Source organism: Hippocampus bargibanti, linkage group LG12 (assembly GCF_051943395.1).
Source record: "Hippocampus bargibanti isolate YZ-2025 linkage group LG12, ASM5194339v1, whole genome shotgun sequence".
NCBI classification, from domain to species: Eukaryota; Metazoa; Chordata; class Actinopteri; order Syngnathiformes; family Syngnathidae; genus Hippocampus; species Hippocampus bargibanti.
The window spans coordinates 4,417,501-4,443,930 of NC_142745.1; the positions used below are offsets into that span (position 1 = coordinate 4,417,501).

At 42.2% G+C, this 26,430-nt stretch overlaps 1 protein-coding gene across 2 annotated transcripts in view; it reads right to left on the minus strand.

Moving 5' to 3' along the window:
• Positions 1-26,430, minus strand: part of foxp4 (forkhead box P4) — a 116,887-nt gene that overhangs the window by 18,432 nt on the left and 72,025 nt on the right. For both annotated transcript variants that reach the window (XM_089010279.1, XM_089010278.1), the window contains exons 4-10: positions 23,021-23,143; positions 18,602-18,715; positions 10,989-11,127; positions 8,239-8,440; positions 6,302-6,400; positions 3,615-3,713; positions 257-344 (exon numbers count right to left, since the gene is read on the minus strand). In XM_089010279.1, coding sequence (XP_088866405.1) covers positions 257-344; positions 3,615-3,713; positions 6,302-6,400; positions 8,239-8,440; positions 10,989-11,127; positions 18,602-18,715; positions 23,021-23,143 — 864 coding nt within the window. The remainder of the gene's footprint in view (positions 1-256; positions 345-3,614; positions 3,714-6,301; positions 6,401-8,238; positions 8,441-10,988; positions 11,128-18,601; positions 18,716-23,020; positions 23,144-26,430) is intronic.

The following is a 26,430-nucleotide window of genomic DNA, read 5'->3' on the forward strand; positions in this document are numbered from 1 at the left end:
GCGGCGAAAGGACATGCGACGCGGCCTATAGACCCCCCTTCCCACTCCGCTTCTACTCGCTCTCGCCGGTGACCAGAGCAGTTTTATAATTGGAGCGGCGATGGCAGTTCCCCCCCCCCCGCCGACTGCTCCTTTTAAATTACAAGCTCCACTGCTCTCCATAAACACGACTCCTCAGCCACCGACGAGTTGAAAAGAGTCACTTTCGGGTCTTGGTTTTCGGAAACGGCGACAAACGAGCATGCGAGCGGCCCACCTGTATCTCCAGTTGCTGAACCACCTGCATCTGGACTCGGCATTGAGCAGTGCTGCGGTCATCTAGGGCGTGCTCGTTGTTCAAGTGCCTAAAAAAAAAGAGCAGTCATTTCTGGAACGGAAGCGATAATAAGTTCTTCATTGGTGATGACGTTGGGAAGCTATCGCGCTTTAATTTCGTTGAGTTACGAACTGTCTCCGAAATACAGCGGTGGTTTATTTTGTCTGGTGGAGGACGTCGCAGCTGTGTTGTGTGTGTATACTTCACTGGTGCTAAGTGAGCCATGTTCCCGAGACAACCACCTGGATATGAGCTCATGTGTTATCGGCCCCAAAAGCTTATCTTCAGACGCGCTTTTTGCTAAACATCACTCCGCTTCACGCGAAGAAGCATTGGGATGTGACGGCGTTGCCGATGCTGTTTGTTTCCTCCGCTGTGGGAGGACCTACAGGGACCTTCTGATCTTTCCCACAGCACCCCTCCCCTGTCTGCCTTCCTCCATCCCCTTTCTTTCCTCTGTCATCACCAAGGTTATTCACAGGTTGCTGCCGCCCGCCCACTGCGTGTTTGTGCCAGCGCATATCCGTAAAGCGTGCGTTCCCGTGCGCCAAAGGGGACTTTTTATGATATCATGTGGTGTTAATCCAAAAGAAGTACTTTTCTCACTGTTTTTTGGGGAGCAAATGAAAGTTGCATGTGATATTGCACACCCGTCTGTGTGTGTGTGTGTGTGGGGGGGGGGGGGGGGTTGTGAGTCTCTGACTTAGTCTTCGGAAAGTTAGGCAATATCAGAGTGAGGCTTGAAATGAAACAAAAACAATGATGTCATGGCGTGGCTAATCCAAAAGCTCAACACAAGTGCACGATAATAATAACAAAAACATGATCTCACTTTTCTCCCCTCCTTTTTTACTCTCCTCACTCTTCCGTCCACTTTCCCCCTCTACTTCCCACATCTCCATAAATGCCAATGATTCACTCTCATTCTAAACTCCCCCCCCCCACCCCTCAGACACCAAAAAAACTCCCTTCTGTCTGTCCACAGGACATAAACAGTAGCAGGTTTTTTCTTTGGATGTGGCCCACAATGAGGCTCTGTTTACTTCTATCAGGCAAGACTTGAATCCACATCATACCAAAGCCCATCAACCACAGCTTGAATGTTATACCAGAAGACTTATACAGGGGGGGGGGGGGGGGAGGGGCAAGAAAGGCTGAAATTGTGGAGCGTCTTCCACCTCTGCTCTTGCTGCTACCCTCATGGGGTGATGACAAAGGCTGGCTGGAAGGGGAGAGGGCTGGAGGGGGGGGGGGGGGGTTGTTGGACTTACGGGCATTATCTGTCACCGCCTCATTTTTTTCTCATCTTCAGCTCTCTCTCTTTCTCTTGCGCACTTTCACTCCCGCACCAAGCCCCCCCTCCCCCTCGTCTCCCATCTGCCCGAGGCTACGTGAAATGAGACACCAAACAACAGCTTTCCTCTCCAAACTTTCCCAGCCTGCCTGCTAGCTTTGATGTGCTTGTCCGATGCCATCACCATCACCGAGCGCGCTTTCACGATAAGGCCGATTTCATCACCTTGGCTAATTAATATAATATCCCGCCCGCCTTTTCAAATAACCTAATAGTTCCATTAAAAAAAAGTGACTCTGAGTTTGTTTTTGGGAGCTTTGTTAAGAGATTGCGAGGCCGTCGTTAGCTGTCACGGCGCTACGGAAAGTACGCTTCCTGTGTGAGTTTGATGGAGGGGGGAAGTAACGCGTCAAGGCCAGACTGGGCATCCTCAATTGACTTCGTACTGGTTAATAACAACCAACTAAGATGTGGACAGGAAGGCCTGGAATATAACATTGATGAAGAATGAAACGTTGGCTGGAACTGGAGAGTCAAAACAGCTTGAGCTAATTGTGTTCGTGTTGACAGACAAGCATTTGCAAAACTGCTACTATTCAGGAAAAGTTGTGCTCAAGCGGTTATTCACAGACTCGACCTGTGAATCAAAAATCCGATTCACACAATCAGCATTTTTTAGCTGATCAGCAAGTTTAAGGAAACGGATAACGGAGGAATGATTAAAGGACAATCGACGTCACTTTTTTGCTTTTTAACTGACATCAGAAAAACGTTTGATATCATCTAAAATACCCAAAACACGCAGTATGATATTTTTAGTCAAATGCAAAACACCAATAAAAATGACTTAAAGTGTCCAAAATCTGCCAAAAATTGAGCTGCGAATTGGGCAAGTCCCGCCCCCAGTTCATGACGTCACGCCAAGACGTCTTGCATTGCTTGTGAATCAAAACAATGGTTTCAGATTCGGAGAATATGCTTTCTTGTTACACATCCAGTTATGAATTTGATTCAAATAGTTCTGAAGAGGAAAGCATACATGTTTGCAATCGATTAAAGAATTATATGTGCCATTTTGATGCAACATTGGGGGAAAATCTCTCACCCAAAAAAAAGAGGCACAAAATGGCGACCTCCAGCAGCATTCCCCTTTTTTTCCATGTTAGCACTTTGTTCCAGCTTCATTGCTGTTAAAGTGCTATATAAACCAATATGTATGTATTGCATTGTGTTTTGGACAGCCACCCCCATTTCAAGCACATATAACTCCAGAACCATATAACTTTGGAATTAACTCTTTTTTTCTGCTGAAAGAAGAGAGTCTAAGGTTTCTTACACTGCATTGAATATGTATGTAGTCATGAAACTCAATATTCTGTGGGTCCTGCAATTTCAGTGAAAATGACAAAAACCCTGTCACTGGAGTGGACACATTTTTGTACATATCTACTACTACTACTCTGCCCCAAATGTGCTTATTTGGATCTGGAAAGGCATAAAAAAAAAATCACTGGAACTGCATTGAGGTACACTGAAGAGTTTCTATAGCCATTTTTTTCTAGTTGAATGAGGGGTTAATGGTGTGAACGTATACACATGTATAGATGTGTTAGACGTGCACTGAACGTGATGCAACCGATGGCAACCGAAGACTGCGGGCGGTGCTAAAAGACATCAGTGGCGGGTGTGACAGACATTGTACATTACACTGGGGTTTTACTTCATCTTTCAACAAGTCATCTCAATCAGATAAGATGTCATGTTTCTTTTAATACATGGATGAAATTGGGTCCCTGAGCCTTTTAAATGACAGGCAACGTGTTTTAATTCAAGATGGAATTGAAAACGATTTTGATGTGGCTTTACAACAAAGTTTGTGGTTCCTGAGAAAAAAAAGAAGCGAGCGACTGCCAAACTGTCAGAAAGCAACCGAGAACAAATCAGTGCCTGTTCGCTTAAATCGACGCCAATCGCCTCTGTATTGCAAAATATGAGCGAACTCACTTGATGAACTGTCCTATATCCTCGCACAGCGCTTCACAGCCAGGCCACTTGCACTCTCCGTGGCCGTAGAGAGGATGGGAGCCGATGTGCTCCTCGTGACTGCAAGCAGAGAAATCGGTTAGGGCTCGCGACGCAATATGAGCTTAATCAAAGCAAGAATAGAGAGCAGTAAAGTGCCAATCGACCACCCGATCGCGCACACGAATTACCATTTATAACGGGAGCGACAACATAGCCATCTGAGTGTGGTTAGCTCGCGCCTGATCTCCAAGAGAAGTGCAGCGAAAGGATGATAGAGCAGAGTGGGGTCAGTTACAGAAGCCAGGCGGAGAACGGGGATCACTTTAGCCACCTCAGTAGCACATTTTCAAGTCTGTGCGTGGCCTGTCTTCTTGTCCTTGGCGTGCATGTGGCGCACGTGTGTGTGTGTTCATTTTGCTTGTCTTGTGTCTTTCAACTCTTTCCGAGACTGATTAGCACCGTCCGTCCTTCAGACGATGGTTATTCTGGTCAGCGAGTGCTTACTGTAAATGAGCCAGCTTGGCTTGTGCTCTCGGTAAAACAAATAGTATATACTGTATGTGTACAATGTGTGTGTGTGTGGCAGGTCCAGTAGCAGATGTGGATCTACACTTTCTCTGGCAACTGTTGTCTCCGCACTTATATAGGCGCTTGACTGTGTACGTGTGAGTGCATGTGTGTGTGTGTGTAGGGGGGGGGGGTGTTGCTGGAATGAGGATCCCACCAAATCAACATCATAAGGTAGTCTAACAAAAAACATTTGTTTTGCAGATGGAAACATGTCTCAGTTCCATTTTTCTTTTTCACCTCCTCCTGATCTAATGTGCATGCAGAGCTTGGGGCACCGTACATTTGTGTGTGTGTGCGTGTGTGTGTGTGTGTATGTGTGTGTGTGTGTGTGTGTGTGTGTGTGTGTGTGTGTGTGTGTGTGAGCGTGCGCGCGTCTGTGCGTCGGCTGTGGTTGAGTCAACTCAGAAGCTGCTCAGACAGCAGCCGTGACAAACTGCTGGCAACCACATTTTCCTCCACATCAGCCATGCATTAGCTTAGCAAGCTAACTCACTAATGCTGCTTTGTTTCGGAAGCTACCGTTAGGAGACACGGGAAGCATTTTTTTGCTTATCTCGATCACTTTTGGACCACCATCCCATACTTGTCAACCTTAATAGCTGCGCTTATAAATGATTACAATCCCTGTAGAAAAGTTGTAGTATGCAGTACATTATTTGTTTACGTTAACCCAAGCGGAAATGCAGTCAGCTTACCGCGCATGTTATGCTTTTATCAATCTGACCGTACACAGCGATAAAAAAAATATATACAGACGCTCCTCAACTTATGAACGAGATATGGTCGTTTGTAATGTGAATTTGTTTGTAAGTTGCTTCAGTGCTATATTTTGTATGGATTGTTTGTATAAGGCTTATATAAGTATGTTAAAAGGACAACCGACGTCTCCGGACAAGTTGTGTCCATAATTTGTAAAATGGCTTCAAATGACTTCTACTGAGCGTATTTTAATAAGATTCCACCGCATATAGCTATATTTTACGTTTTAAGATTCGATCTGAATATTCAGGAAGTTTTTGAGTTGGTGACGAGTCCGTACGTGACGTCATGAAAGGACCGCCCCCTGACCGTAAAAAAGAAAAGCATTTTAGCGTCCTTCCATCACGTCAATGTATTTTGATGTACATGTTTGGTCTGAGAACCGTGTTGCACCCAAAAGCCGCCAGAAGAGGGAGTCCAAGCTCGATATAAGGAATTGATCAGCCTGTGGAAGCGGAGGTGGCCACTGGAGGTCGCCATTTTGTGCCTCTTTTCTGATGATCCATTGTTGCCCCAATGTTGCCTCAAAATGGCATGGAATAAATTCTTTAATCGATTGCAAACATTTATGCTTTCCTCTTCAGAACTATTTGAATCATATTCATAACTGGATGTGTAACAATAAAGCATATTCTCCGAATCTCAAGCCATTGTTTGGATTCTCCAGCAATGCAAGACGTCTTGGCGTGACGTCACGAACTGGGGGCGGGACTTTCTGAAAATGCCCAATTCGCAGCTCAATTTTTGGCAGATTTTGGACACTTTAAGTCATTTTTATTGGTGTTTTGCATTTGACTAAAAATATCATACTGCGTGTTTTGGGTATTTTAGATGCTATCAAACGTTTTTCTGATGTCAGTTAAAAAACAAAAAAGTGACGTCGGTTGTCCTTTAAGGCTTGTATAAGTAACCTGTATTGGGTTGTACTGAAAAATAAACATTTGATAAAATATATACTTTCGAATGATATCAACAATTACAACTGGAGAGAATACAACATATTTTACTACAAAAATGTTTGTATGTACCGTTGTTCGTAAGTAGGGGAGCGTATGTATAGGATTTATGATTACTTTTGCTGGTTTGCCGTGACAATAGTTGCGATCGGCAGCAACATTGTCGTTGCCTGCCAGCAGTTGAGACCAACTCGATTTGAGCCAAAACGGTCTTTGGAAAATCGGCTCACAATAAAAATAAAAAAAATCCCGTATAAAAGTTGTAGTACGCTATACATTATTTGAAATGATAAAACTTATACATTGACAGGTATGCCAGCCAAAGTGACTTCCTATGAGCTGCCCGTGGGCTGTGTGTGTATGAGTGTGTGTGCTACTCACTGGCTGGTAGGGGGTTGGCTGCCTTTGGAGTATGGGGGTGCATGGTCATCGCCACTGTCTGCCTTGGTAAAGGAGGATATCCACTCAAACAGTCTGGCTCTTAAAAATGGAGAAAAGCGCATTAGCAGCTGGGACGGGCACCACATCGCCTCAATATAATGTATACATCGTGTGTGTGGATGCACGGTACGCTTCTACTACTTCATTCAACACACTGCCAATAGAATTAGATCCATCTCAATCTTTAAACTGAACCACTCTTTCTTTCTTCCTTATGTTCATCCTCTCCGATATATCATATTAGCACGCGGTTGACAGCATACTGGCGGTACATACATAACTCAAGCCACACTCTCTATCAAATGACTTAACACACTGGTGCCGCGTGGTTTGTTGCGTGCGAATGTTGCCCACGTCGCAAGGCTAAAGAAAGGCGAAAGAGTGAAAAGGAAGGCAGGAAATTGAAAGACGACAGGTCACACACACAGTGGAAGGACACTAACCACCTAATCTAATTTGGGATGGTGTCACTATGACTGCAACCCGCAATAATGAAGATGTTGTGAAATGAACACCTCTTAGATGCTGTCAATCAAACTGAGATGTATTACCATCGCAGACGCAAAAGCACAATAGCTTACATGCTGAGGTAATTGTGGTTCATGACAACTAGCTGGTGACTGAAATTTAGCAAATGCTTGTAAAAGAAAGAAACTATTTGTAATTTGATGTATATTTTTTATTAACTGCATGTATTTGTTTATTTATTTATTTAGTTAGTTATCTGTTTATTTATGTATTCATTTATTTATTTATTTATTTATGCAGGTATTGCTGTACATCCACAACTATGGGAGAAGAAAACTGACAAATGTGTTTTTTTTCCCTTACACTTTACATTCATTGATTCACTCACCCATTTATTAATTTATTTATGTCTGTATGTATGTATTTATTTATATTTGTGTATTTATTTATGCATTTATTTTTGTATTTAAGTATTTATTCATGTATTTTTATGTATGCATGTATTTATTTATTCATGTATTTTATGTACAGTAAAGTCTCGTTATATCGATATTCAAGGGAGTCCGAAAAAATATCGATATAACCGGGACTATCGATATATCCGACCCCGTTTGCATGTAATTTTCTCCGTGCGTGCATAGAAATAGTATCGATATAACCGGGACTATCGATATATCCGATATCGATATAACGAGACTTTACTGTATTTATTTGTGTATGAATTTATTTATTTATGGATGTTTATTTCTCTATTTATTGTTATGTATTTATTTGTGTATTTATCTATCTATCTATCTATCTATCTATCTATCTATCTATCTATCTATCTATCTATCTATCTATCTATCTATCTAACTACCCACCCACCCACCCATCCATCTATCTATCTATCTATCTATCTATCTATCTATCTATCTATCTATCTATCTATCTATCTATCTATCTATCTATCTATCTATCTATCTATCTATCTATCTATCTATCTATCTATCTATCTATCTATCTATCTATCTATCTATCTATCTATCTATCTATCTATCTATCTATCTATCCATCCATCATCATCCATCCATCCATCCATCCATCTATCTATCTATCTATCTATCTATCTATCTATCTAACTACCCACCCACCCACCCACCCACCCACCCACCCATCTATCTATCTATCTATCTATCTATCTATCTATCTATCTATCTATCTATCTATCTATCTATCTATCTATCTATCTATCTATCTATCTATCTATCTATCTATCTATCTATCTATCTATCTATCTATCTACGTACCTACCTACCTACATATCTATCTATCTGGTTTAGATCAACAAATTATGAAATTATTGTCGCATTAAATGTTATGACAGCGTGCAGGTGTATCTTGACGCAATCAGTCAATTCTCCTGCTACCTGTCTCTCTTTGGGGTGTGGTTCTGTCCATTGGGTAGGCTGTGCAGTGGCATGTGGGCGCTGGCAGCTTTGGGGAAGGCTGAGGTAGAATTAGAGCTGTTGGTACTCAAGTCCAGGCCCTCGGCTTGTTTCAAGGCCTCATCGCTGCCCGGCACGCCCGACACCTCCTTCCAAAGCTGCTGGAGGTCTGACGGACACATCGCTGCGGAAAAGAGACATTGTCAGTTTGCCAAAAAGTGGACGGACAGATGATCACAATGAGGAAATCTCATGTCACGGTAATATATGCTTGTGAGACCTAAATTGAGAAGAAATGTGGTTCATTCAATATTAATGTGAGAGAGAGAGAGAGAGAGAGAAAGAGAGAGAGAGAGACCTTTCTAATTTCTACTCATTAAAATCACAATGCAACTGCAAGAGCCCCTGAGATTTACTGCACGAGGACAATAGCACCAGCTGAAGCAACCCAAAAAGCTAATTTATACATGCATTCCAAACACTAATGGCAATCCTGTCAGTGAAGCGGCACCGCGGCGGCTGTCGCTGGCACTATTTGTCTCAACCGGGTCAAGGTACACTCTGATTGCAGCTTTGTGATTTCCGGCCCAATTTCAAAGCGAGAAAGATGCCATGATGGAGTTCAGCGCACACTGACTTTTGTGCGCACATCCACATCCAGCGACCTTGCGGCAATACAAATATTATGTCTACTTTTGACGCCGTTCTCCAGCGGTGCCGCCAAAATAAAAAGTTCTCACTGTTGAGGAATGAGGCCTCTTGTTGGTATAAAGTCCTCTGCGTTTGCACTTATTACCCACGAAACCTGATCGATCCACGGATACACCCTCACTGTAAAAATGTAAAGTGTTTCCTCCTGTTTAACTTACCGGCCTGGAATGAAACTTTAAACAAGCGCTTAATGAAAACAAAACACTCCGGTGACCAACTGATGAGTGAAGAGGACATTAACACATTCACCGCTGAGCTTTAAACACATTTGTAGATCAATAATAAGAATTTGAGAGGGGGCAAACATTTTTCTCAAGGTTTCTACAATAAAATTTTAAAATTTATTTTAACTCATTCACTGCCAGACAATGTGCAAAAATGTGTCTATTTCCAGGGTTTTTGTCATTTTCAACAAATTGCAGGACCCACAGAATATTGAGTTTTAGGACTACATAAACATTCAATTCAGTGTAGGAAACCTTAGACCACAGGTGTCAAAGTCAAGGCCCGCGGGCCAAATCCGGCCCGCCACATCATTTTTTTCGGCCCGCGAAAGCAAATCAAACTTGTTCAATTCCATGATGATTGCTAAAATCTGAGCCAAAATTTCATATTTTTGGATGTCAACCACAATAAAAATCATTATTCTTGACTTCAGATTTGAAACGAGTTATTCATCAATTTGCTGTGTGCTCTATATGTAATATTTGAAGGGATTTAAACATTCTAATGGGTTCCCCAAATTCATAACGGCCCTCGAGAGGAAACCATAACTACAATGTGGCCCGCGGCAAAAAATGACTTTGACAACCCTGCCTTAGACTCTCTTCTTTCATCATTAAAAAAAGAGTTAATTCAGAAGTTATATGGTTCTGGAGTTATCTTAACTTGAAATGGGGGCGGCTGCACAAAATGCAATACAATACATACATTTTGATTTATATAGCGCCTTAACAACAGTTGAAGCTGTACCAAAGCACTAACATGGACAAAAGGCAAATGCTGCCCCCTTGTGGAAATGAAAAACATTGCCAGAGGTCTGACCAGCGCTTTATCGGCACCTACCAGATGAAAAAAAAAACACAATCTGAACAAATTTGGGAATGGCAGCGAATGAGTTAACGGCATTTATTTGCGAGTGAGACATGATGTACAAAATGTGTGGCTTACTGAGGACCTAGTTGGCTTAACCACAATGCCCTTCTTCTCAATGAAATTATTAAAGCTTTCGGGGGAGATCTCTTGTCACGACAGCCTTAAGAGGCAGTTAGTTCACCAGTGTGTTCATTTGCGTTGTTGTGTGTGTGGGTTTAATGATGTGTATTTGTGCGCAAGTGTTTTTGCGTATGAGTATGCGGGTGTGTGCGCGCGTATGGCATGGCTGGTTCGAGGAATGCTCCGGTTCACGCCTGGCTGAGCCATCACAATAGTCCAGCTTTTTCACACTGCTGGATACAGAGCGAGAGCACAAGAAAAGGACAGATATCAAAGTCTGGTGTTGTAAAAATGACCTTCTTTCGTGCAAAAGTGCCTTTCATATCATAGAATTATTCGGATGAATCCATATAAGAACACCTAGTTTTTCTTTCATCTCATTCTATTCAAATCTGAGAGTTAAAAATGCGAGCAGGTCGAATAAAAGGCAAATGTTTCTAATTTGTAAACAATTTATGGATGAATCAATGAATGTCTGTGGGCAGAGAAGTTAACTTTTATCAAGAAAGCCAGCAGACAAATTGAAGGGACTGCGGAGGAGTTTAAAAATAGGATTCTGATGATATGCTTGACTGCGGCTAATTTTCATAGCGAGTGCGCAGACCTCCAACTGGGGAATCGCTGGCATATTTTACCTAGAATCCCAATGCGCACCTCCCACAAAGCCACCAATGTAGTTTGCTTTGAACTTTTACAGCCTGATTAACCGAACAGGCTTCACATGTGGCATACGCGCGTGCGGCGGCGGCGGCGACCTTGCACGTGTCTTGAGCGTACGGTGAGATTGCATCCAAGGGCGTAGATACCTTGCTGCAGGGACTGCATGGCGGCGGTCGGTTGCAGGGGGACCAGGCCTTGTCTCTGGAGGTTGAGGATGTGTTGCTGTTGAAGCTGTTGCATCTGGATCAGCTGCTGCTGGAAGGCCAGCTGCTTGCTGGTTAGTTGCTGCGGGCCGGGGGAGGGAAAAAAAAATTAAATAGCCTGTCAGTCTGGTTTTTTACTGCGATTTCTGGAGCGATAGGCGAGTCCAATCAGTTGATCTTTGGACGCAATTCAAGGAAAGCAATATGAAGCCAAGACAGATTTTACATGTCATGTCATATTTCTATGATCTGTTTGAGATACGCAATAAAATCAGACATTATTTTTTCAATCATGCCTCTCAAATTGCAAAACAAAACTCCTCAGAAATACTCAGTTGACATGATGAAATCACACACAGACATTTTTTTTTTGCAAATAAGCTCTTTGGTAGCCTACCTCAGCTGTCTTTAGGTAGTAGACAGGGTACAACCTGAACCAGTTGCCAGCCAATCACACAGATATAGTGTTCACATTCAAGTCTTAAGACAAGTTAGTGTTCAATTTACCTACTGTGCATGTTTTTGGAATGTGGGAAGAAACCGTAGTACCCAGAGTACCACACAGGCAAAGGGAGAACATGCAAAGAACACACAGAAAGGCCGGAGCCGGAATCGAACCCTGCAACTCTGCGCTGTGAGCCGCATGTGCTAATCCGAGTCGACCACTGCGACTCTGTACAGTATGAGTGGTTTGGCCTTTTTTTAAATGTTTTCATGTTTTCCTTTTGTTAGCTTTGCTTTGCTGCATTTGCAACGGTAGTTCACTTAGAGTGGTCGAAAAAAGGTTTTTCATGAGAGATGGCTTTTTGTATTTTTTTCATTGTATTTCTCATTTCAAAAGTTGCTCATCACAATGTCCTTATATTTGGCACAAAGCATGGAAAGGTTTCCGGTGGAAGAGCAGTGCCAAACAAATTTTGAGTTGACGAACTCTCCGTGTTGCCCTTTGACCCCGATTGAAAATCGAGTGGAAAATTACAACTTTTCATTTGGGATGCACACAAACCACATTTTGAAATGCGCATTTAATTTTTTCATTTAGGTTTAAATAAAAACGTCTCACTTGCACTATCAGACATTTGTTTTTCCCAGCTTATTACTTTTGTCACACCCAATAAATCTAAGCACAGTTTGGACCATTGAATCACAGTAAAATGTGAGTGTGTGTGAGTGCTGTAGGTGTTACTGTGATAAATGCCCCTTTTCCTGCTCTCCCAGGTTCTACTTGAGCGGGACTATGCTGAGCTGTTTGAAGTCCCTGCCGGCTAACCCCAGAGAGATGAGCTTTATCTCTCACAGATAACTTGCGGGGAGGACAAAAAATAAATAAATAGGACTTGAGGACCTACTTATTGTGTGTGTGTGTGTGTGTGTGTGCGGGGGAAGCAGAGGAAGTGAGTGTGTTGGCAGCATGGAAGCCTTTGAACAGAGACCAACTCACAGGAAGGGCAGCTAGGTCACTTCCTTTCAGACTGGAGTCTGGGGAGAGAATGTGTGGTGGCAACGGTGACTGCATGCGCTCGCTAAGTGGAAGGACAACAGGAAACGTGAAATGCTGGTCCGCATTTCATTGCAAAAAAAAAAAAATGGTAAGAGGCCACACGGGTCGTTTTGGTGAAACAGATGGGCTGAACAATGAGGAAAACTCTTTCTCTTCACGACTGTGAGCTCATTTTCACTCACTCACTCACTCACTCACTCACTCACTCACTCACTCACTCACTCACTCACTCACTCACTCACTCACTCACTCACTCACTCACTCACAATTTCTCTGTCTGTCTGTCTGTCTCACTCTCTCACTCACTATCACACTAACTCACTCTTTGTCTGTCTGTCTGTCTCTGTCCGTCTCACACTCTCACTTGATCTCTCATCTCTCGCAATCTCTGTCAATCTATCTCACTCACTCACTCACTCACTCACTCACTCACTCACTCACTCACTCACTCACTCACTCACTCACTCACTCAGTCTGGTTCTCTCTCTCTCTCTCTCTCTCTCTCTCTCTCTCTCTCTCTCTCTCTCTCTCTCTCTCTCTCTCTCTCTCTCTTTGTCTGTCTGTCTATTTGTCTCACTCTTTCACTCGATCTTTTGCTCTCTCACTGACTCTCACAATCTCTCTCTCTCTCTCTCTCTCTCTCTCTCTCTCTCTCTCTCTCTCTCTCTCTCTCTCTCTCTCTCACTCACTCACTCACTCACTCACTCACTCACTCACTCACTCACTCACTCACTCACTCACTCACTCAGTCTGGTTCTCTCTCTCTCTCTCTCTTTGTCTGTCTGTCTATTTGTCTCACTCTTTCACTCGATCTTTTGCTCTCTCACTGACTCTCACAATCTCTCTCTCACTCACTCACTCACTCACTCACTCACTCACTCACTCAGTCTGGTTCTCTCTCTCTCTCTTTGTCTGTCTGTCTATTTGTCTCACTCTTTCACTCGATCTTTTGCTCTCTCACTGACTCTCACAATCTCTCTCTCGCTCACTCACTCACTCACTCACTCACTCACTCACTCAGTCTCTCTCTCTCTCTCTCTCTCTCTCTCTCTCTCTCTCTCTCTCTTTGTCTGTCTGTCTATTTGTCTCACTCTTTCACTCGATCTTTTGCTCTCTCACTGACTCTCACAATCTCTCTCTCTCTCTCTCTCTCTCTCTCTCTCTCTCTCTCTCTCTCTCTCTCTCTCTCTCTCTCTCTCACTCACTCACTCACTCACTCACTCACTCACTCTGTCTGGCTCTCTCTGTCTGTCACTCACTCACTCACTCACTCACTCACTCACTCACTCACTCACTCACTCACTCACTCACTCACTCACTCACTCACTCACTCACTCACTATTTCTCTGTCTGTCTGTCTCTGTCGCTCTCATCCATTACATTTGTATATTGCACATTGAAGTTTTTCCAACGTCTCTTACGGCAAATTAATTTGCCGTAAGAGACACGCCCTTCTGCATGCAGAGCTTCATCGGAGATGTGTCAAACTTGGAAAGGTTCCCAAAAAAAATCCCTCACTAAACTTCCCAAGGAAAGTTTCTGGAAGGCTTCCAGAAATTCTTTGAATATTACCCCTCTTCCTAACTGTGCATGACCGAGTTAATCATCGTTAAAAATTATAGAACAATTAAGGCGACCATTTGGCCCCGTTATACCCCCTAAGAGGTACCACTGGAAGAGAGCATTATGTGTCAAATATGGATCTTTGTTTTGTAATACAATGGACAGAATGTTACATGTATTTCTTTTTTTTTCCATAAGAAAACTTTTCTGCTCCCCCCCTTCACTATCAAGTCCAAATGGCCATTTTTTTCACGTCTGTCCATTTCATTTGTTCCTCTGCCCCCCCCCCCCCACTCCTGTCCCTCATTCTCTCCTGAGATATGTCCTTCTTTAAAGCGTGTGGGGATTTGTGTGTGTGTGTGTGTCTGTGTTCTGTTTACATTAGCTGTGGCTGAGTGGCCAAAGCTAGCGCTGTAACAGGCTGTCAGTGTGATTTATGAGCACATCACACACTGTCTGAGCCTGCCAGTCACACAGATGCGCGCACACACACACACACACACACACACACACACACACACACTCACACACGAAACGGACAGTCACGGACAGACACACATCTTTCGCGATGCTCAGAGTCACTTCATTAAGCTGACTCCTGACCGGTCCCAAATGTAACACAAACACACACTGTACCACTTCCACGCACAGAAAGAATAGCCGAAAATGGGGGGAAAGGTCAAGAAGGCATCGGCACTTGAGCGCAAAACTCTCTGTGGTGATTAAAGGTCCCCCCAGCCCCCTGCTTGCACTTCTCTGACTCCGACCGTCATCTTCTTAGCCTTTAAAAATATTTCACTTTTCCACATATGCCATGATTGCACGTTTATAACATTGATCACACGATGACGTTTATAAGATTGAAGAAAATAAACATCACAAGCTATGGAAACACACTACTTGCAACTACTAGTTTGATACATATAACCCGAATTGGGACTCTGCTGGGAGTCACAATAACCCCACCACCCCCACATCCCACCCCCAGTCAAGTGTATGCGTTTGTGCAGTGACCCACCACACATCAACAGTCTACGTGTAGCTGTATGAGCAACGATTGCACTTGTCTAGTTGTTACAGGACAACAACAAAAAAAAACTGAAAACTGGGGCAGAGGCAGAGGCAGGAAGGGTGGGGAGGTGGAGATGGGGGGGGGGGTGAAAGAGCAATTCAGACCCCTCTCAAACATGGCAGGCGACCACAACTGCTTTGCTTTGGTCACGCTCGACGTGGTGAGCTGCTGTTGGCGGAGGGGGTTTACTGGCGAGGTGAGGTGAACTGGTTAGGGCCCTTTGGGAAATGAGACGGAATGCAAAGGGGGAGAGTCTCCTTGTGGTTTTGACAGAAAGTCTCAGGTGAATTTGGGTCTTACTGATGCTTCTTCTGAGTTGTTTGTTAGATTAAATTGATCACAGACAGCGTGATGAACAAGTGGATTCGATGCTACATTACAGTTCTGATTTTCGGGATTTGAATCAGAGCAACTTCCTGTGTGTCATTTGCATGTTCTCCAAATGCTTGTTTCTTCTAATACTGTATTTCTTAGTAAAAAAACAAACTGGTGAATACAGTGTTGCCTCACTACTTCAGTGTTCATTATTTTGCGGGTTCACTCTCTCATAGGGTTTTCATTTATGACCTTATATTTTGCGGCTTTATCTTGTTTTTTTTTTAATTTACTGTCCTTCCTTTGGAGTTGGATCAGTCAAAAAAGGGACTTATGTTCTAATCCCCCAAAAGTAATATAATAATAACAATTAGTTCTAATTAATTATCGTTGTAATAATCATAATAATATTCAGGAAGTCTTATTTTTGAGTTGGTGACGAGTCCGTACGTGACGTCACTGAAGGAACGCCCCTGACCGAAAAAAGACACATTGTAGCAGTCCTTCCATCACGTCAATGTATTTTGCTGTACTTTTTTGGTCTGAAAACCTCGTGTTGCACCGAAAAGCCGCCAGAAGAGGGCGACCAAGCTCCATGGAAGGAATTTATCAGCCTGTGGAAACGGGCAGAATCATTCATCACAGGAGCTTGGACGCCATTTTCTGCCTCTTTGTGGGTGATACAATGTTGCCTCAAAATGGCACGGAATAAATTCTTTAATCGATTGCAAATATGTATGCTTTCCTCTTCAGAACGATTTGAATCATATTCATAACTGGATCTGTAACAAGAAAGCATATTCTCCGAATCTGAAGCCATTGTTTTGATTCTCCAGCAATGCAAGACGTCTTGGTGTGACGTCACGAACTGGGGGCGGGACTTTCTGAAAATGCCCAATTCGCAACACAATTTTTTTTGTAGATTTTGGACACTTTAAGTCATTTTTATTGGTGTTTTGTATCTGAATAAAAATATCATACTGCATGTTTTGGGTATTTTAGATGCTATAAAACGTTTTTCTGGTGTCAGTTAGGAAATAAAAAAGTGACGTCGGTTGTCCTTTAAATCTATTCAGTGTAACAAGTGTTCAGAAGGGTGGAAAACGCGTGGGGGGAGGGGAGTTTGTAATAGCTTAATGTAGGCATAATTCTAGCCTACTACACTACTTTGTGGAACTCCATTCATCATGGGGGAATCATGGAACATATAATTTGTGAAAAATGAGGAAGCACTGTCCTCTCAATTCACAAAAAGTTAGGACGTGAGCGTTCAATGATGCTGATCAACATTTCTTCCCTCTCCATAATGCGCATAAATTTTTGCTCTCGTAAAACATTTTTACATTATTTAGTGGACATGTACAATTCTAATTTAAGTGTTAACATCCACCGCTGTAAATATTAAACCAGGGAACAGTAAAACTTGTTCCCTACTTGTCTGGGGAAATGAGCAAAGGCTTGGAAGAGGTCATTTTAAAAGACACTAACCACAGCTAGAAATATTAAAACCATAACTTCAATGAACTATGATGACACAGAAGAAAGATTACGGCTTGGTTGGCGATTTTTTTTCCTAATGTGCATTCTTGTTACTCTTCTGGTATTACCATTACCGACTTATTGCCAACGTAGCTTATTATACCGACGAGCTAGAACGAGCATGAATGCACCATTTTCCCATTTTTGAAAAAGCTACATCTTTTATGACCATCCTGATTATATTTTTTCCTTTTTGTGGGTCACTTTGTCTGGTATGTGATAAATGGAATTGTATGACAAAAAGAGCAAAAAAAAAAGTCTGAGGAGCATATGAGGTATGTGGCAGGAGTTCAATCGAAGCATTTTGGCATCAATGTCTAATTTTCCTCTCAAAAATGTTTGGCATATTCTCACCCGTATTAAACCTGAAAAAATAGACCAACATCGATCCAACAACAGGTGACAAACATTTAGTCCCACGATTCATTTGTGATGTGATCCTTCGGGAGTGATTTGCAGCTATGCTTAACTCATTCACTGCCAGACAATGTGAAAAAATGTGCCCACTCCAGTGCCAGCGTGTTTGTCATTTTCACTCAAATTGCAGGACCCACGGAATATTGATTTTTAGGACTATATAAACATTCAATTCAGCGTAGGAAACCTTTGATTATCTTTTTCATCAGAAAAAAAGTTTATTTCGAGCTTATTTAGTTTTGTTGTTAAAATCAGGTGGTTTCAGCCCAAACACCCAATTTTCCCCAAAAAGCCGAGAAAATGAGTTTTTTCTGCAGAGAAAAATCAAGCAGGAAGGTGATCAAAGACCATATTTTTAACTTTGAGTGACACCTCAAACAACTGGACAGTGTTTTATTTACTTCTATGAAATAACAAAAAGAAAAAAAAGACGATGAAAAAACTACATCTACTTAGATTTAGAACATCAGAATCAGGACCCGAAACACAGAACAAAAATAATCTAAAGTTATCTGCATTGAAAGTAGGGGTGGTTGTACAAAAGGTAAATGCTGCCTCTTCGGGAAAACATTGTCAGAGGTATGACCAGCGCTTTATCGGCACGAAAACCCAAACAAATTCAGGATTGACGCTCCACGTCATGCTTTTCAACTCCCAAATAAATTCAGCAATGGGTTAAAAGCAGCGCATTTGTATTTTCTCTACGTTTACGCCGGAAAAAAAAAAGTAGGAAAAGCAGGAGAGGCCTCTGGCGCTCTGCGGGGTTAATTGACAATTAAAAGAGCGGAAGACCCCTCCTACACAGAGATTTCACCTCGGGCCCACAGTTGAAGGCATGTAAATGAGGGCTTTGGCAAGGTAGCGACTGGCTTGGCACGGCAACTCCTACACTGCCTCGACATGGCGGGCTTATGGAGAAAATGACAGTGTGCGCTCGCTAATGCTTGTCTTGAGATGAGCTGACCGCAAACCACAAAGGAAGACGAGGAAAGGCCAACATATGTCGCCTACCGCACAGTCAATACATTGGACACTTGAGGGTTTTTTTTTTCCTTCTGTAAGTTCTCCTCAGCCTTTTTTTTTTCCATTTAAGGGCACTCGTATTTTGAAAGTGTGCTTGAACTAACTGAGTGTGCGTGTTATGTTCACCTCTTTAGCTGCTTGCTTTCCGGCCTGTTGCTGCTGCTGCTGGTGCTGCTGCTGTTGATGAGTCAGAAGCTGCAGGTGCAACTGCTCCTGCTGTTTCTTGTAGTACTCCTGTAGCTGCAGGGGAGGTGAAGAACAAATACCAGTGAATCAAAACGTTAATTATTGTGGCAGCGCGCGGTCCATTGACAAACCGCATACAAGGAGCCATGGCAGCCAATCGAAAGATACGACTATGAAATGACGCGTGCTGACTTGTTGCGAGGCAATTATGTGTGTCAAAGCCATGGCAAGCAATTAATCGTTGCATCCAAGGACTGAAAATGCGGCTGCACACACGCCGTAAAATGATATGAGGGTGGCAGATGTCTCTCATTTTTTTACATACATCCAGAGGGTCTATAACACCGAGCAGCACCACATCCCTCGGAGTGAATTACACACAGATAGTCATTATCTACACCACTTATTCATGAGATCACCGCAGGGGGCTGTAGTCGATCCCAGCTGAGTTCCTATACTTCCCATTTGACTGTAGCAATTGGAGAAATGTGGAGTGGGACTATTTGCTGAAGTAAGGAAATTGAAAGCGCATTCTTGGGATTGCCAAACTATTTGAACAATTACTTCGTATTGTATTTGCGACTGAGGCACAGAAGGTTATCGGAGACAGCGCACAGGCATTTTTCATACTTGCAACAAGAGCATCGCAGCAAAATTAACTCATTCACTGCCAAACAATGTGCAAAAATGTGTCCACTCCAGTGCCAGGGTTTTTGTCATTTTCACTTGAATTCCACAACCCACAGAATATTGAGTTTTAGGACTACATAAATATTCAATTCAGCGTAAGAAACCTTAAAATCTCTTCTTTCATCAGAAAAAAAAGTTAATTCCTAATTTATATGGGTCTGAAGTTATCTGAGCTTGAAATGGGGCTGTCCACAATACATAAATATTGTTTTATATAGCGCTTTAACAACAGCTGAAGCTGTAACAAAGCGCGAACATGGACAAAAGGTATATATTGCCCCCTCGTGGGAGGGAAACATATTGCCAGAGGGCTGACCAGCGCTTTAACCCCGCAAGAAAAACCAAAACCCGAACATATTCGGGAATGGCGCTCCATGTCATGCTTTTCAATTCCCGAATACATTCGGGAATGGCATTGAATGAGTTAACAAAATAATTCTACCCACACGTAATTAGAAAAACATGATGTCATAATGTCGAGCACACACCTGTGCAATATTTCCACTGTGCAATATTTCTGCAAATACTTGAATAGTCAAATCGCCTCTTTGCTTATTACATACTGTACATTTTGTCTTTTGCACTACACAGACCGTTACGACTGCTCAATTTGAAAACACTGCCCTTTTATCTTTTTTTTTTTGCATTGTTTTGAAATTGTTTTGTATATGACATTTAGGTTAAATGACATTTTCCTACAGTGGACAGTTTCTCATCTTATCAAGTTACACAAAAAAACTGGACACTTGTAAATATGGATTGATGCAATATATCAATATGTCTTTCTTGATGATTGCAATATGTATTTTTTTAAACGGTTTTGCACATTTACATTTGCACAGTATACAGTTGACATTTTTTGTTTTGTTATGCTTAGAATATCTTGTTTTCTATCCTTTCATCCCTCCACCCCATCCCCTTTCAAATTGCTGCTGTGGACTGCAAATTTCCCCATTGTGGGACGAATAAAGGTTTTCTGATTCTGATTACTGTACATGGTGCAAGGGTTAATGCTTAAGTCATGCAAAGTAAAAAAAAAATATGAGAACATGTCATTTCCACCCAACATCCGCAACATTGACTCCCTTCCTACTTTCAAATCTCACCTGAAAAGCCACCTGTTTAAACTTGCTTTCATGGTCTAATTTATTCTGCTGTTTTATTATTTATTGTTTTATGCATGATTTTACTATTGTGTGTATTGTCTTTGTTGTAAAGTGTCCTTGGGTGTTCAGAAAGGCGCTTGTAAATTAAATGTACAGTAAAGTCTCGTTATATCGATATTCAAGGGAGTCCGAAAAAATATCGATATAACCGGGACTATCGATATATCCGACCCTGTTTGCATGTAATTTTCTCCGTGCGTGCATAGAAATAGTATCGATATAACCGGGACTATCGATATATCCGATATCGATATAACGAGACTTTATTGTATTATTATTATTATTTCTGGTATTAAAAATAGTCAAACACTTGTTAATTACCCTAAGTGTCATCATTAAACCCTTTTAGTGGGACATTTTCGTGCTTGCGGTCCTTGACACAACACTGCGAGCAATGGGCCCGTAACCATAGCGCTCATAAATCCATATATTCCAACAAAAGTCACTAAAAAGGAAAATTGGTTAATGACGCAGTCCACCGCAAATATCCAAACAATCAAACGCGCCTTGAACTCATACCAAGCTGCTCAAAAGTTAGCAGTGGGAACCAACACGAGCTGTCTCCGCCGGGGATCATTTTTTCATAAAAAAAAAAACAAAACACATTCCAAACACCCCAAGCATTGTCTCTCCCGACTGACCACAGACTGCCTGCGAGTTTGTGTTGGTAATCAGTCATTTAGGCAGGCCGCTCCATTAAGATTACAATCTCGCACGCGAGTAAAGCAACGCAGGCAGGGGAAACTCTGACCACAGTGCGCGCTGTGTGCAAGGGGAGGTTATCCTCTTGAGATGAACCTCGTCGGGGGAGGGGGGGGGGGTGCACCTCTGCAGTTTGTCTTTGTTTTCACGGCGCATCAAATGTTCAAAGAGGCTTCTCAGAAGCAAATGACTTCACAGTTGCTGCGGTCTCTCATCCGGCGGACCGGCGATCGGGCCGACTAGACACCGTTGAACATCCTAACTGAGCAACGTCATGCTTCCTTCTCCCTTTTTGTGCAATACGCCATTTTACATTTCCAGCTTCAATCTTATCCCGGCCCATAGCTTGAATTTAGCATAATTTACTTTGCATTTCAACAATGACGCACTTTCTTATCTTTAATGTGTTTTAATGGAAGACGCGGTACTCTTCTTTGGCTTCTTTCTTCTCCGTCTGCCTTTCCACTCTTTTATTGTTCCTTAGGCGGGGTTAATATCTCTTTTCTGCCTCACTAGTCCTGATCCCCCTCCTCGTCACACATGCAAATGCGAAGGCGAGCGCTCAGGCACACTTTGCTGCAGAGCATTGAGTTGAGGGAATAATTAAGTGATAATTAAGGTCTTTTAATGATTTGATTCAGTGGCTCTATGCATTAAAGAGTATGGAAGTGCGGCACTCACCTCTTCAGCCTATTACCATGACCTTGCCTTAGCGAACAAACCAGTTCAGTATACGGGAAAGTAAAAGCGGCCGCGGCATCAGTAAAGGTTAAAGGAAATTGAAAGGTTAACTTACACCCACATACAAATATTACATGGTAGTGGACCGTAAACCTTCCTTTCTTTTTACAATGCTGTATTGCCATGAGGCAAGGAAATTTAATGCTCCGCTGAGTGATATGTCAGCTGATTGTCTCATTCTGTGCGTGTCTGTGTCGGTCCGTGCAAAAGTGCTGGCTTGCAGATTGAGACTGGAAGCAAGTCCATGCCGTGGTTAATTAACTGGGAGAATGAGGTTAAACTCAGTGGTTTTATTAGTCGGACTTCTGTGCCAGAGAAGAGGCCAAAAGGCTCTTCGTCATCCTTTCGTTCACAAAAGCATGTGATTTGTAGATATTCCTTTATATTGGATGTTGCCATAGCTTTGATTTCTTATTCATTGGCGAGCCTGGTGAGGATAAGCGGATCAGACAACAGAGGGACGGATGACCCAAAATGATGCAGGGGAATAACACTAGTGAGAACGACTTTATTAAAAAAAAGGAAAGAAAGGAAAATCAAACAGAAATCACACACAAATTTAGCATCATAAATGACGTCAGGAAAATGCAGCGTGACTTTTACGTGTAAGCAAGGGGGTACCTTTGTGTCTGAACATTTGGCAACTGTATTTGCAGATGAGCAGTGTTTATTTGTTTGTTGGCGTGGCAACAGAATACCCAAACACTCAGGATCGTTGGTGTATGTGTGTGCTTTCGGGCGGTGTCATGCTTATAACAACATCCAAGCACAGTAGAAATAATGTCAAAGGGAAGGAACTTTAAATAAATGTGTGTGTGAGTCACAATGTTGCCTTTGTTTAACCTTCAGGATCTCACAACTTCAAATAAGATACAGACACACCTCGTCTGTGTCATCGCACAATGAAACTTTAGACATCATCTAAACATGTTGGTGCCGGAATGAGTCTAACCACACACAAGGCCGTTTGTGTGTGTGTGTGTGTGCGTGTGTGTGTGTGTGTGTGTGTGTGTGTGTGTGTGTGTGTGTGTGTTTGCTCAGGCGCGCGTGTGTGTTTCACCTGCTGAAGCATGAGGGCCTGCTGTTGCTGCAGAAGAGCCTGGAGCTGAGGAGGTGACAGGATCTGTTGCATCTGCTGGGGAGTGATCATCTGGGGGCTCATCATAGCCATGGATACAGGGACCTGCATAAAGTAGAGGCAACATAAAAACGTTGACAAATGTACTAGCAAAAGTAGGAAAAAACTATTAAACACCATTTGGAGTTGTATGTGAACAGCGGCGTCCTTAATTTTTGTTTTATATCCCTTTCGGGATGAATAAAGTCTCTGTCTCTCTAAATAACTAGCTCGCTAGCGAGCTAGCTAGCTAGTGTATGTCCAAGATGTAGTTTTCACTAATGTAGTCCACTTACCAGTAATAACTTTTTTAATGTCAATGTTATGAATAGCAAACACACACACACACACACACACACACACACACACACACACACACACACACACACACACACAAGAAATACACGTAAACCATTTGTTTCAAAACTTTTTTAGACAAGACAATTTAGAGTTTGTTGCCAGGCCTCAACTGCCTCAAAATGCTGATGAGAACAGTGGCGTATGCTAGTCAGCAAGTGAGACAAAAACAAGATTATAAAGTACCCTGAAACATGTTTATTTATATGCAATAATCTGACAGAAGAATCAGCACTTCAGATTAAACATATAACAAATATTTGAAAATGAGACAGATAAAATAATTGCTTAGTTATAGAGCAACATCACACAAAGAACAAAAATCACTTCATATTTATTTTGTTGAACCGTTCCTTCCCTGCGTTGGCATTGTTGAAAATAATTGAGGCAATTTATGGGACTGCAGCAGATATACAAGCCCTGATAGGCAACAGTTCTCGAAAAATAATAATAAATACATCTTAAACATCTTATCTCCCTCCATAAACACATGATTATAGTTCCCTGTGATTTACTTCCCGCAGATGCAAGCAAGGCTAACCAACATCTCAGCTGTCACCGTGAGATGTTTATCTCATCAGAGCACGCGGCAGGCAAGCAAAGACACAGCAAAGAGAAAAATTGTTCCCAGAGATAGGCTGAGAAGCTAATCTGATTACAAACAACACAACCAAAAGCATCCTAATCACACAAGTCCAGCAGTGAGACATCATGGCTGGTCATAGATGCTAAATTAATGTGTTTCAAAACACATTTACATATGAAATTAAACCAAAAGAGGAAACAATTAAGTGAAATAAAGACTAAGCAGATAACATATTTAATGAGACAGGCAGTGAGAGTGCCAGTGTGGATATAGTGTGTCTCCTAACAGGCTGAGGGATGAGTCGCGCTTCCTTCACTGCCTCCATGTCAATAAACTATACTGTCTTCGCAATACAAATAATCCTGCCTGTTCAGCAGTGATGGCACTTTAATGGAGAAATACAAGCATGACTTATCACCTCACAAACTGGCCATTTATCTACATCCACTGCGCGAAGAACAATTTGTCAGCATCACGGTCAAACTGCTTATCACCTACAGGAATGCGATGGGAAGTTACGAGAGGATGTGTGAAGAGCTGCTTTTTAAAGAATAATCTTACAATTATGGGCTGCCACAAAAAGAGATGTGGCATTAGAGTTACAGTAAAGGGCAGATATTCTGTGGGTGTGCTTTTTATTTTAGTTTTTTTTTTTACATTTAAACCTTGCAGCAGTTAATGTATTAAGATTTGCGTGGCAGTTTCGGCTGTACAATGAACAAAGATGGCAGCAGTTTGACCCTGGAACAAATTATTGTTTTTTTTTTTTGGGATGATTTATTTTTTAATTGATATTGATGGTTATGATGATGATGCAATACAGTTACATATATCAATATGCTTGTCTTATATTCTTATATTTGCACTATGTCCAGTTTGTGTTTTTTTTTCTTTTCACCCCCCACCCCCTTTCAATTGCTGCTGTGGACTGCAAATTTCCCTATTTTGGGACTATTTAAGGCTTTCTGATTCTGAAAATGAACTACATTGTTTATTTTAGAAATCATGAAGACGTGGTCAGTTTCATATCTACGTGCATTGATGATACTGTCGGTATAACGGTAGTTCGTTGTAACTACAGTAAAGTCTCGTTATATCGATATCGGTTATATCGATAGTCCCGCTTATTACGATACTATTTCTATGCACGCACGGAGAAAATTACATGCAAACAGGGTCGGATATATCGATAGTCCCGGTTATATCGATATTTTTCGGACTCCCTAGAATATCGATATAACGAGACTTTACTGTATTTTGAATAAAATGGGCGCCTACTACAATGAATAACAGAGTCTGAACATTTATAAATGGAAATTCCATTTTGACAGAGCGGAACAGTTTTTGTTTGCTTCCATTTCTCATGTTTTTATGTGTGATAAATGGCTCCATGTCATGCAACAATGTATGAGAGATGGGCAATGGAGGAGAATCCTGCGCTGAATATTTTGTTCATCAACAAAGTCACAGCAGCGGTTAGCTTACCATTGTGTGTTGTTACGGAGGCCTTTTCACCATTTCGTGCGGGAAGATCTGGTCGTTGTAAGCAAAATCGACAAATGGAAAATTCATTCTGTGAAATCGGGACTTGGGAATGCCCTCAACTCAACTAGATGGAAACATGAATAAGCTGTGTTACAAAATACTATATGATTGAGCTTGCATTAATGAGCAGGGTGGGGATGTGGCAGTTGGAAAAGGAAAAGGGACAAGAGGAGACGCAGGGGGGGGGGGGGGCGGCAATATTGCCCACCACTTGGCATCATGCCAGTCTGCCCCCCTCCTCCAGGCCTTGTCATTCAAGGCTGGCAAATGAAAAGCTGTAATTAATTCCTCTTGCGTATCCCGTTCTTCCATGTTGACAACTTTCTATTGATAAAATAGAATGTTGATAACATTCTATTTTATACACACCGCCATTGACATTTTCAAGTCAGAGGCATAATAATTATTGGAGTTATAGCACCTTTCCACATGTCGGCTAATGCCCGCCATGGACCGAAGCGCTAAGATCTGGAATTCATGTGTGAGGACGTACAGGAGGCTGAATGCATGTGTGTGACAAGCCGAATGCAGAGTAGTTAAGGTTTGATGCCATTAATTGCCCCTATAATCTAATATCACAAAGCGTGGTTATTATGGGGGCAGGCGATGCCACTGCCATACGACACCGCCAGGCGGTAAGCGGCGACACAAAACAAAAGCCTTGCCATTAACGATTTGACGAGTCGGGACAAAAGGGTCTCACAATGCAGAATTATATTTTCATTCGGCTTTGTCTCTCCCAGGGAATGATTTCTCCCCTTTCATTGGAGTGTTGAATAGGGGGAGGCTGAAAAGCTGGGCGATTTGAAGTCAGCCATTTATTAAATGCATTTCACGCCGCCACCACCATTTCTGTTGCCCCCTT